The sequence below is a fragment of the Gekko japonicus genome, unplaced genomic scaffold, assembly GCF_001447785.1.
Source record: "Gekko japonicus isolate JY-2015 unplaced genomic scaffold, Gekko_japonicus_V1.1 scaffold810, whole genome shotgun sequence".
Classification (NCBI taxonomy): domain Eukaryota; kingdom Metazoa; phylum Chordata; class Lepidosauria; order Squamata; family Gekkonidae; genus Gekko; species Gekko japonicus.
This window is the reverse complement of record NW_015174297.1, coordinates 343,912-357,553: the sequence shown is the minus strand read 5'-3', so window position 1 is coordinate 357,553 and position 13,642 is coordinate 343,912. Positions and strand designations below refer to the sequence as shown.

General features: G+C 43.1%; 1 protein-coding gene across 1 annotated transcript in view; it reads right to left on the bottom strand.

The window, feature by feature from the left end:
• USH2A (Usher syndrome 2A (autosomal recessive, mild)) overlaps window positions 1–13,642 on the bottom strand; it is a gene marked incomplete at its 5' end in the record, with an annotated part of 716,575 nt that overhangs the window by 374,033 nt on the left and 328,900 nt on the right. The window contains 2 exon segments of the mRNA XM_015424093.1: window positions 1,626–1,788; window positions 9,453–9,604. Coding sequence (XP_015279579.1) covers window positions 1,626–1,788; window positions 9,453–9,604 — 315 coding nt within the window.

The window sequence follows — 13,642 nt, the reverse complement described above, 5'->3', positions numbered from 1 at the left end:
GCTATAACAACTGGAGACCTGCAAGAAACTTGTGGGATGGTTATCCCATTCCTCACACACCTTTGCTTCCTCCCCAACCACTCTCGCACACGGTCCCCTTTCAGCCCCCTTTTTCTTACTCTCTGTCTTTCCTCTATCCATGTTACTTCCTCTCTCTTTCTGACCAGTCATAATCCTCTTTGTTTTTCTGCCTCCCCGCCTTGTCACTTTTTCTTTTTCTGCCCCCACCCTATCACTCTCTCTTTCTGCCCCCATCACTGTCCCAACCTCCTGCCTGCTTCCTCCCCCACCCCGCACAGCAGCAGTGGTGGCGGTACTCCCAGCCACCAACCTGCTTCCTCTCCCCCCACCCCAGCAGCAGTGGCAGCACTCTGGGAATCACAATGTATCTCCCAGCTACAGAGATCAATTCACCTTAGAGCTGCCGGCTCCCGGTTGGGAAATTCCTGGAGATTTGGGGGTAGAGCCTTGAAACAGTGAGGCTTGGGGAGGCAAGCAGCCTCAGCAGGTATAATTCCATAGACTCAACTCTCCAAAGCAGCCATTTTATCCAGGGTAACTGATCTTTGTCACCTGGACAACAGTTGTAATTCTGAGTGATCTCCAGCCCTCACCTGGAGGCTGACAATGGTAGATCTCATGGAGAAAATGGCTAATTTGCAGGGTGGAGTCTATGGCATTACACTGGTCTGAAGTCCCTCCCCTCCTCAAATCTCACCCTCCCCAGGCTCCACCCCTCATACGTCCAGGAACTTTCCAACCTGGAGTTGCAGTCTTCACAGTGGGGACCAAAGCACCTTACAGTATTCTCTCCTCCTTTTTATCTGCACAACAACTCTGTGAGGTTGGTTAAGCTGCAAGTATGTGACTGGTCCAAAATCACCCAGTCAGCTTACACCACAAGATGAGGATCGGAACCTGAGTCTTACAGACCCTAATCTGAAGCTGTTACATCACACTGGCTTTCATAGGGTGGCTGCTGATGAACAGTAGCAAGCAGCCAGGCCTACTTGAGTCATGAAAGTGAGATGCATCAAGTTGCTGCCAAGCCTAGGGTTGCCAACTGCCAAGTGGGGCCTGGAGATCCTCCAGAATTATGACTGAACTCTACACAGCAAAGATCTGTCTCCCTGGAGAAAATGGTTGCTTTGGAGGCTAGATTCTGTGACATTATATCCAGCTGAGGGCTCTCCCTTCCCCAAACCTAGCCCTCCTTAGACTCCACCACAAAAATCTCTAGGAATTTCCCAGCCTGGCACTGGCAACCCTTGCAGGTCTGGCCCTAAGGATCCCTCCTGATAGGCCAAAATAGGCCTGGAAAGGGCCCTTCCCCTGCCTTTTATTGACAGAACCAGTTAGAAGCGTCCCCCTCCCCAAACATTCTACTCTCTCACTGTTCATGCAGGTGGGGCCTGGAGTAGATCCCTGCAAGAGCCATTTCAAAAGTTATTGGGGAAAATTCAATTCTCCCCAAGTTTTTTTTTAACTTTTTTTATTTTTCTGCAGACACAGAGTCCCCTGAGTTTGTAGAAAAACCTGTTGGGGAAAGGTGAGCCCCCTATCTGTGGAAATAAGTATCCACAGGCAGAGGGGACTCTTGGATATTAGTATATAGATGGAAATACCTTCATCAGTATAGAAGAAGCCAGTAAGAAGGACAGCATAGGTTAGCAATCCATTTGGCTGATGTGGAGGAAGCCATTTCACTTGAACTGTTCTTGGTCCATCATTAATGACAAATACTTCAATTTTTCCTTCAGGTACATCTTCCACTGTACGAGATTCGACCTGTGAATTTAATAATGCAGTGACTTTGTAAAGTTTTAATACAGAAAGCCAATACATGGAAGTACAAATAATTTGTTCAAATAATACATTAAGAAAAAATTGCATAAATTGACCCAGGGCTCATTCAGCCTTAGTCCCAGCACCTGTTTGCAAAGCCATGGCTCAGTTCTAGAATGTATAAGATTAATACCATCTTTGAACATGTTCAGAGAGAACACACAAATAATGTATAAGAACAACTCACAGATCAGAAAACACGACCAGAGTGTTACCCCAACCATTCTTCTCATACCTGTTTCAGGTAACCCGGTTACCAGAGAAAGGATCTTTTCTGTGGTGGTGCCCCAACTGTGGAACTCCCTCTCCAAGAACAGGCACTTTGTATTTCAATGCCTGGCTAAATCTGTTCTGTTTGCCCAAACCACTGATGGGAAAATAATGTGTAACACAGTGTCAGCTTTCACGTGTACTGTCAGCAAGGCCGGGCAGCAGGGCGGATGCAGGTTGAAGCGGGAGCTCCTGTCGAGGCTAGGCATCACCTCAGAATTTTCCTGGGTCAGTTACTTCAACTTCCTCAACCGGCGGTCATCCCCCTATTAGGAGTGTTTGAGTGGATGGGGCAACTGCCTGAATCTCCCTCCTTGCGTCCAGTCTCATAGGGTTCTGGCAAACCTCCCTGGTTTTCGTCTCTCTGCTCTTTATTGCTCCCCTTCTTCCCCACCTGCTCTGCCGCCCACGCCCTAAAGCAGCCGAGCCATGGGATTACAATTGGTTGGTTTGGGCCTCACCGTGAACTTTCCCCACCCTTCGTCTTCCCAGTTGGGGCCTCTTCGGCTGGCCTAGCTGGCATCTCTTCTCCGGCCTCCCCCCTTTGTCACGGGGCAGCCGCAGAAACCCCTTCTGCGGCAAGAATCCCGGGACCCTCAGGGAATCCTCGCAAGAATTCATCTGCTGGCTGGTGTCAGAATGTTGGCATGCCAGGGGCCCCTTCCCAGCTGAGGTCTCGGGGGTTCAGTTGCATCCTCCCAGGTTGTCGGTCCTGTCCCCGGCCTGGCCCTCACTCCCAGCTGTGCAGGGGGGTTCCCACGAGGAGTCAGGAGGGACCCAGCCATGGCCTCCTGACACATAAATTCACACACGGAAAAATAATGTACATTTACCCCATATTACATTTTCTATATATTTCTGTGATTGTACATCCACATCTATGGTAAAAAAAAATACAATAACAAAGGCTATGTAGATTGCAACAGACTTGCAAAACACACATGCTTCTTGCATCTATACACAGTCCAAAATGTGCATTTTTGCTTGGCACATAAAAACCCCAGCTCAGGTAACACCTGAAAAACCATCATAAATATATAGTATCACAATATCTCTTAATTTAGCAATCTTCAAAGAGAACATAAAAACTGCTACAAAAGAGCAAACACCTAAGGTAATCACTCTGTCACCCAAGTAAAATATGCTGATTGCCTCCTGCTGCCCAGGAGCATGCCGAGTCCCAGAGGTGCTGGGAGCATCGCAGAGATTTGGTTGGCAGTAGCGCTGCTCCAGGAGGCAAAGCCAGATGTAGCCTATGCGCACCATCAAGCCCTTGAGGGGCTACACCAACAAACTCTTTCAGTGCCACTAAGAGCTGAGAGCACTTCATGCCCCAGCAGCACTAAAAGCAGTGCAGAGGCTCGGCTCTGATTCAACCCACACAGACAGAGCTTCAAGAGGCTCCACTAGTTGCATCTCCTACCACTGTCAACCGGGGGCGACTTGAACCACTGCAACCTCCTCATAGTGCTGCCCAAGAAGTTGCAGTTGCTTTGGCAAACAGGTGGCTCTAAGCTGTGTGGAAGGAAAGCAGTGGTGTAGCCAGAACATTTTAGGTGTTGGGAAATCCTGTGGGGTACGAGAGAGAGAGCGAGAGAGAGAGAGAGGAGGGAACACTGAAGAAAGAACTCCAGAAGCAGTGTTCCCTCTAAGCTGAGTTAGTGCAAGAAACAGTGGAGCTGCATGCTTTGGGTGGGTGAGAAGAAAGAGTGGTGGAACTGGACTGGGTTTCAGATTGCCAGGGAGAGGGAACACCGATTGACTGAGAGAGGGAGGGAAGATGGATGATCATGGGTCCCCTTTGCCTAGTTGTTGCTTCTGGAAAGTGGAGCTCCTGGTTGCATCAGCCCTGGTCGGGCTCATGCTCCCCCCCTGCAGACCTTTCAGAGCTTCTCATCAGACAGAAGTTCAGCCAGTGAAGGGAGGGAAGGAAAGCTTCACCTGTAGAATCTCTGCACCGCGAACTTGTGGGTACTTGTGGAAACTTCCCCAGCCCCAAACTATTGTTGTTTTGCCTTCCACATGTAATAGCAGGAGTCTTTCCACTCAGTTGCCCTTTGGGGTTTTAGGGCTGAGACTGGCCAATCCCTTAAATTGGGGGAGGGGGAGATAGTGTTGTTCCTAACTCCAAGCTGAGCTGGTTCTGAGAAGGGAGACTAGAAGGTATTTGGCTGTGTCTCTTGCCAAGTCAGTTACAGAAAGGCAGAGAGTGCATTCCAGCTAGCTCTCCGACAGACGGGCGAGTGAGCAGACATCATGTGACCAGTGTTCCCTCTAAGCTGAGTTAGTGTGAGCTAGCTCACAGATTTTTAGTCTCCGGCTCACACATTTTTGTCTTAGCTCAGGAAGGATGGCTTCAAAGCAAACTAATTTATACAGTAGCCAAATCACTTGCTCACAACTTTAATGCCAGCAGCTCACAAAGTAGAATTTTTGCTCACAAGACTCCACAGCTTAGAGGGAGCATTGCATGTGACCCGTGGTGGCTGGGTCACATGATGGTGTCACATGACTCCTTAGCACAGGCACACAGATCCGCCCACTATTTGCCTGCCTGCTTGGCTCGCACACTTGCCTGGCTCGCTGCCCTGCCCTGTAGTAAGGCAAACAAGTGTGGCCAGCGTTCTCATGTGAGCTGGCCTTTTCGACAGGGATGGTGAGGTGTGGGGCAGGGATATGGGTGGTGGGGCGTGGCTGACAACTGAGGGGGCAGGCCCCCAAAATGCCCCGCCATAGCTATGGTCCTGAAGGAAAGGATTTTGCCTTCTGGCTTTGGGATCCAGAGCTCTGAATGTGGGTGTTCCCCTCAATCACCATGGCTAGTAGCCACTGACAGACCTATACTCCATGCATCTAATCCCCCTCTAAAGCTGTTTATTTGTGTGGCCATCACTACATCCTCTGGCAGCAAATTCCACATTTTAATCACTCTATGTGTAAAGGCAGAAGTGGGTGAAGGAAGGGTTAACAACCCCCATTCTCCCTCCCCCTGCTTCCTTGTGCTCCAAATTAGTCCTCCATGAAGCTGCTTTCCCCTTACAGAACTGTTGTAAACATGCACACATTTATATATTTTAGTGTGTAGCATGTACTTTAGCTCTAAGCCAAACAAAAAAAAATCCTTATTACATTGTCACTTTAAAACTCAGAAACTTTTGAGTCTCAGAGTTATGTCTCATATTATATTTAAATATATTAAATGTTTAAGTTGCAGAGACTCCTTGAAGTTTTTGATGTGTATAAAAACAGTACTTCCAGCTATCAAACTTCAGTCTTGTACTGGGCTCAGTTTATGCATCCAGGAGTCTACAAAGACAGTCACCATACTGACCACCATGACTATGAATTTAATCATAGCCAGTTTGGTGTAGTGGTTAAGTGTGCGGACTCTAATCTGGGAGAACTGGGTTTGATTCCCCACTCCTCCACTTGCACCTGCTGATGTGACCTTGGGTCAGTCACAAGCTCTGGCACAGCTGTCCTTGAAAAAGAGCAGTTTGTGTTAGAGTTCTCTCAGCCCCACCCACAGGGTGTCTGTTGTGGGGAGGGGAAGGGAAAGGAGTTTGTAAGCCTCTCTGAGACTCCGAGTGAAGGACGGGGTATAAATCCAATCTCTTCCTCTTCCTCTTCCTCTTCTTCTTATCCTGGCAATCAGAATTGGGATCTAGCTTGCAGCCCCCATTTCTTCCACCGAGTAGGTAAACTGTACTGTCACTGACTGGAGGCACCATTTCTGAATTGCCACCTTCTGAAATAAATCAGTGTTTTTTCTCCCCACCTCATTACTGCAAATGTCTAGTCAGTTGACTTGCTGCTTTCCATCCAGCATCACGCAAAGCATTGGCTTTACCACCTTCAACAGAGATCTTACCTCTTTCAGTTTCAAATAGAAAAAGATCCTTTTTCCCCACCCACAAGAGAACACAACAGAAGCCTGAGGGGAAAAAAAACATTTCACCTTTCTTGCTGGCCTTGCCTAGCTGGGCCATTTGTTTTCAGCACCTGCTCGCTCTGCAACCATGAATCTCTCTCATTCCCACTGTGCCTGCTTCTCCTCCGTCCCTGGTTCCAGTCCTACTAGTCTGTCTCTCAATTTCCAGCCCCAGTCCTGACTATCTGTACACTTCAGAGCCTGAGGTCACATTCTACTTTCATCCAGCTAACCTTTTTGGCAATATCTGATCCTCCATGCAGCTATCTACTGCCCCATACCCATCTCAAGAGAAATCTTTCCACGATGCCTATAAAGTAAGCCTAAAAGACAGGTTTGCTAGCTCCATTCCAAAAAATATGTATATGCATCTATGAAAAACAGAAAAAGATACTGCTAAACAGCTCATGGAGTTTCCATGTATACACTGAATTGAAAGATGTGATGTCCTAGGTAAGGGGTATAATCATGAAGCCATTTATTCCAGAAGGGTCTTGCTGAGCATCTTTTTCATTAGCACTATCTTTCAAAATGTAGAAAGGGTTGCATGATGTGAGATATGTGCAACATTAATTTTCAATTATCTATGTCTTCATAATTATGTTTTACCATCAGAATGTAGCTTTTCAGTCTGTCATGTGCAGTACTAGAAACTGAGCACATGTTCTTACTGTTCAGTTCTGCACCTGCGTCACCTTATTTATATCTTGTGACTCACAGAAGCAAAGGAAGAATTGTGTGCTGCAACCTTAAGAATAATCAGGTCTGTGCGTACTTTTTGATGATTCAGATTAAATCACGGCGTACTGTTCTCCAGTCTATGAAGAGTTGTTCTCTTGGTGTCTTATTCAGGAGCCTCAAATACCATTTATACAAAGAGTAGAATGCATGCAATGTATCTGAGGGCCAATATATATATATATATCCTTCCGTCTTTAAACCCAGATTGCACTCTTGGTGAGTGCAAGTAATGTTGGAAAATGTGGTATATTTGACAGGGGAAATTCCATGAAATAAAATTTAAAATGATGCAAAATTACAGAAATACAAATTCAGCTTGCACAAGGGAGAAGTGAACTCAGAACAGGGATTTTGGAACTGAAAAAAGTAGGGATGAGAAATGTGAAAATTATCCATGCATTTTAGATCAAATATTTTCATTGGTGCATTTCCTTCTAAGACAGCACAATTGAATGAGTAGAGATCCTGCCTTTGTTCCCTTTTTATGTAAAATAATATTTGGATTACATATTCCCTGGGTCACCATTTAATCTGAAATCAAACACAGCTTCTCTGAAAAAGCATTCTGCAATGGCATCATTTTAAAAGCATCATGCAGTGGGAGTTCTTAACTGATTAAGATCTTCACTGCTACCTTGGAAAAAGTTTTAAACTAGAAGAATCTGGTTCCTAAGGTGCTTACGTGGCATAGCATCCCTTGAATCGATTAGGGCACATTAAATAAAAGATCAGCAACAAAAATAGCTAGGAGGATAATATCAGTTTACCACTGGGAGATGTCCCTGCTTCTATTTAAAGTACTCAATGAACTAAAGGGTTTTTTTTTTTTGGTTTTTTTTAAAGTAAGTGTTGGGCATACATGGTAACTGGGGGGGGGGAATCTTGCAGAAAAATCAAATTAAGATGTGGTGCTTTAACTTCCTGGCAGCATTTAGGAGAGTGGCTCTCTAAATAAAGACACTGCATATCAATTCTTGCAATTGGAGATGGATCAGTGGTTCAGGAAAATAGTTTGCATTCTGAGCAGGAGATACAGATAAGTATTAGGTCAGCTCTAAACCCCTGCTTTGAATTGGACTGAAAGTCACAACTGAGTTTCAGCTTTAATGAAGTGCAGTAACTTGCATTCAGTAGTTTCTTCTAGAACAGGATGAGATATTTGAAGGCATCAGGATACTCAAACAATAGATGCATTTGGAATTGGAATCATCTCATACCAGCAAGAGAGGTGCTTGGCAGTACTACCTGTACACTGAAAATGATGGGGAGGTAATTTCAATATCAATGAAAGCCAGAAATTTTAAACAAAACAAACAAAATGCAAGGTGCAGTTCCGTTCTACATTCCAGTGGGGTTTGTAAGGGAGCCTCACTGAAAATGAATGAAGATTGAACAGCAGTAGCTAAGCATGAATGCTTAGTGGGCTGTTCCCTAAATTTCCAGGATTTTTTTTAAAAGAATGACTAGAAAAATTGGCAAAAAGCCACTCAAGCTTTTAAGAGTAAATATCCATCAGCCCTGTCCAAGCTATAAAATGTTTAATGGTAATAAAGTCTACAGTCCTGTTCTACAGATGGATGATGTTACCAGCATTTTAAAGCAATGAATCTTGGGAAGAAAATGGGAAATGTGATCAAAAAATCAAAATTAAAAAAAATTAAACCTTGATGTCTTTTACTTGAAGTAATCTTCATACAGTGGAGCTATTATTATAGAGTGAGATGCTGTGAAGCAAAACTTTGCCAGAAAGGCTAGAGTAAGTATTGCAGTGGAGTTTTGTAAAACTGAGGAAGGAAATGAAAGGGCTAATTTTTCCAGGGAAGTGTAAATTCAACCTCACCAACTGGGTAAGCCTCAACAAGACTATAGCTGCATCATTTTTAACATAACCCTGTGTCACGCTGGAAGCTTGTTAGCTGTAAAAAACATTTTGCTCATCAGCATACCTTTTTATACTGTAGAATAATGCTAATCTTATACAAGATTTCTGTTTTTAGCTCTCACATGTTTAAGAAATACATAATGGGAAAACAAGAAAGTGGTAAAGATCCCCACCAGTACTGGATAAAATAATGTAAACATCACTTAAGCTTCAGAATTCTCATTTAGAGAGCTAAGAAAAAGGCAATTTACGAATGCTGTACATGTTGTTTGCTTCGCTATGAAACAGTTACCCGTTAAACGCAGATTTAGTCTTTCTAAACAGCATATCAGTTTGGGAAAGAGAAGCGATGCATAATTTTGTTTTGTCCTCTATGAATGGTATATTGTCTTCAACACTTTTTGGTCAGAGAGAGGCAAGAATTTTTTCCTCATTACTGGAATAGTAATTGTTCTTTTAATCATGTCCTTATAAATCAGATTGAACCACATCTGTGCCTTTTAAACATATTAACTCTCCTTAATTTCAATGATGTGCATTTCATTCTCCTTTTCCCCCCCACTCCTGATCTCAGTCCTTACAGCATCTATATGATATTTTGGAACGGTGCCTAGTAGTGACCTATTCCAATCCTTTGCAGCTTTTAAATGGCATTTTTAAAATAAAATGTCACCTTTTGCCAGATGGGTTAGTACTGACCAGTGTGAATCATCACCATTTACTCTGATATTCACGGCCATCTGACATTTATTACATTCTCAGAATGAAAATTGAGTTACTCACCAGTGGGCCAAGAGCACAGCCTTTTGCAGTACATGCCTGAACTCTGAAGGAATGCAGACTCCAGGGAGAAAGTCCCGAAATATAATAGCTGAGCTGTGAGGAGTTCTGTACCAGAGTGCCATTCATATACAGTCCATAACTAGTAATAATTCCTGTTTAAAAAAACAATATTCAAGATCTATCAGATCACACAAGGTAAAAGGGGGGAGCAACATTGTGCTTATAGAATCCTGAGGCAGTACAAAGTTTTTTTAAGAATCTCACAAATGAAAGAAACAGTATGCATATTGTACCAAAACCAACCTTCCTTGTAGAATGTTGGAAGTCAATTTAGTGTTTATCTTGTTAAAAGTAAAATCACTGCGCTCCAAAATAAGTAGACCTTAAGAGACCTGATTTCTCAAGAATAAGTCAAATCAATCTTTGAGCTGAGAAAGTTGAGGCAATTCTGCTTCACAGACTTGCTCTGCATGCAAATTCATGTGTGGATTAAAACAAGGGCAGAGAAGATATATATAGTGACCATTTAGAATCACAGCACCATCAGACCTGGAAAAAAATAGTGACCTGTATTTTGAACATAATACTAAAGGACAATTCAGTGATGATTAATCAGACTGTCTTTGGACTTTGCCCCTCCAGTAAAATGGTGACTTCTATTTATAAATAAGAATATTTGATTTATAAAGAAATTCAGACAATACTTTGAAATTGTAAGGGAAGTGGGGTCAGTCTGTCCAGTTCTTTGCCTCAAGGGAAGATACACTATATCCTCAAAACAGCCTTACCTTTATGACCAGTGTTCCCTCTAAGCTGAGTCAGTGTGACCTAGCTCACAGTTTTTTTAGCCACCAGCTCACACATTTTTGTCTTAGCTCAGGAAGGAGGCTCCAGAGCAAACTAATTTATGCAGTAGCCAAATTGCTCGCTCACAATGAGCTTTAATGCCAGAAGCTCACAAAGTAGAATTTTTGCTTACAAAACTCCACAGCTTAGAGGGAGCATTGCTTATGACCCCAAAGAAATTTCAGGATCTCCTTAGGCTGCCTGTTCCATTAATGAATCGATTTGCATTACCCCTGAAAGGTTCACCTTTGTTTCTGTACAGGCTATACAAGAACTCACTTCTTCATCTGAAAGGAATTTTTAACTTTTGATAGTTCTAAGAAGTTATCCAGTGTCAGTTTTTTTCAGGCTGGTTGCTTAGTGGTTGTGAAGGACCATGAGAGCCTCTGGAAAAAATGCTGCTGGTGCAGAGAACTGGCCTTTTCTTGCACTCAAAATGCAAATATATACACACACACACACCCAAACTGTGTGGAGGACTGTACTCCTGGATGGCCTCAACATCACAATTATGTAACACAAGTATCTTCATTCACTAAACTAATGTTTGCTTGTTTAGATATTTATATTCCAACTCTCTCCTCTATAGGGGAACTTAAGTGTCTTACAACATTATCCTCCACTTTACAACAACAACCCTGTGAAGTAGGTTAGGCTGAGAGAAGGCAACTGGCCCAATGACACTCAGCAACCTTACAATAGAGCGACAATTCAAACCAGGATCTTCAGGATCCTACTCTGACACTCCAGTCACTATACCATGCTGGCTCCATCCCCCCCCCCCAATGCCTTAAACACCCATAGAGACTTAAATGCTCAGTCTGATCTTATATAGACATAGGTATGCCTAAGTCTACTGTCTTCAATGGGACCCTAATGATGCTTAGGATAAGGCTATAAAGTACAGAAGTGTGCCCTTATTGTTAAAGTTGTTAACAGTAGGAGGTACCTGCTTCTCCTAGCACTGATAGCCTCCACTTTTTTAAGGCAGTGTGGTATAGTGGTAGATTAAGGAGACCTAGAACCAAATCCCACAGCCATGAAGCTGTCCGGGTGTGCCTGCCATAAATAGCCTGACTAGTCTCACTGGCAGACAAAGCCATGTACACTGCCCTAAATTCCTTGGAGGAAAGGCAGGAGAACATATATGCTTTTAAATTTTATTTTTGTCTTGCTTTAAGACTATGTATTCTCCTCCCTCACACCTATGTGCAGTTTTACAAAGCAGAAACAAGAGGATGCCTCCTTGGACAAGGTTATCCCTTTTGAAGCAAGTCTAATCCCCATCTACTACTGCTGGAATATTTATTATGGCATTTCCCCCTTGTGGGACCACCCTACAAAGCTAAAATGCAATTGAGACACACATAATGATTGCCCTAAACTTCATAGCTTTGTGGATTTTCAGCTTTCTTCACAACATGTTTTCCTTTTCTGGTATTAACTTTTAAAAGCATTCTAAAAATGTACCATACAACTAATATCTCTCCCACCAAAAACCTTGGGGAAATTTCTTTGGCAATTGACATGCAGATTTTCTGCTCTCTAGACGCAAATAAAGTAGATCTACCCTAATGTGAATGTATTGTTTCAGCACTCTGTGGTTGAACAGATTACAGAAAAGTTACTCATGTAAAATGACTGCTACCATAATAAAATCAAAGAATTGCCATTATCCACTCACACAAAGTTAGAAATGAAATGTATTAATGAGTTTGATTTAAGCATAATTCTCTAAATGTTTGTGCTTGAGTACGCTGGATTGCCTTAGTTACTAAGGGGACAGGTACCATAACTACTTTCTGCTCCTACATCCTGATAGCCTGATATATATATTACCCTAAATAAACCGCTACCCACTAAGATAAGCCTGGATGTGTCTTGCTTATGTTATGTTTAGGGTGGACAAAATATTAAGTTTCAAAACTGTTCATTTTTGGAGTGAACTATCTCTCCCTGCCCCTTTATTCTGATATATATGTGAGGACCAGTGGTGGTCATTGCCTCCAGCTGCCGTCTTGGCTGCCTTTCCCTACTTTTTCAAGCCCAAGAGCCAAAATAACCAAGTCCTTCCCTCTTTATTTCTCAAGCATCTTGGAACACAGTGCTGCAAACCACATGCACGTAAGTATTTGAATCTCACAGGAGTTTGGGAAGCCCTAATGGATATGGGCAGCATTCCGCATTGTGTTTCAACGATTGTGAGGGTGGCAAAAGGAAGACAATGGTGGCAGTGGTGGATGCTGGCTCCCAGAATCTGCCACCACCTAATCTCACCTCATTCTCAATGTGGCTGTTTCAGTCTTTTGAACTCATGAATGATGAATGACATTCAGATTTTCTTTAGGACAGGGTACGGCAAGTAGTTTTCAGTGTGGAGTTGGAAAAAATTTATGCTCTCTGGATTCCACTATGTGGTTCTTTAAAATGGAAACAAAGGATTACTTTGATTTCTAACCAAGGAGTAACAGCTTCTTAGTGATTTCGTTCAAACTATGGCTTATTTTAACTATGGTTCATTTGTGAAACCAAGATTAGCTCACAGGTAATCATTCTAATTGTAGCTTGCTACAATTGCTAGTTTCATCACCTTTACTTTGGCCAGGCATCTCTGTAGTTGGGATGTTCAAGGGTGTCACTGGGGAGATAAGCTATGAGTAAGCCAGGATAAATACATCATATAAAAGCACTGTTAAGGCTAACTTCAAACCAACCTTTCAGATACATGATTTGACAGACTTTAACTAACCATGGATAGTGGAGTGGCCTGCGTTTGGATGATCACACTAACCACAGTTAATTGAATTAAAAGTGGTTTTTGTATTATGTCTGAACTGAGCCTTAGTATAGATCTTCTGTAACTGAGTAAATCATAAAAAGCCCATTTGTTACATAAACTAAGCCATGTGTTAAATTTAGATAAAACATTGTATTTTATTTTATTTTGTTTACCAAAGGTTATGCTGTCTTCTGTATCCTATATATTTTTCCCTTATGTATTGGCCATTTCCAGCTCTCCCATTGGCTGTGCAGTGCGCTCTATCAGCCATTGACCCATCAACTGCCACTCAAGAGTATTTGCATGCCATTGGCTGGGTGCTGGGTCTGCTCCTCTCCCCCGCCCACTGCCAGCCTGGACACTCCTCTCACAGAATAATTGCCAAACGGCTGTCTCTCCTGACAAAGACACTTCTCCTGCTTGGCTCCTGTGGAACTAACTTTTTCCTCAATGGCTTTTGCTAGGCAACCAAGATTGGTTCTGTCAGTAAAAAGGGAAAGGCGCTTTCCAGGCCTTTGTGGGAAACTCATTGGGTCCAGTCCTGACTAGGGTTGCCAGCTCCAGG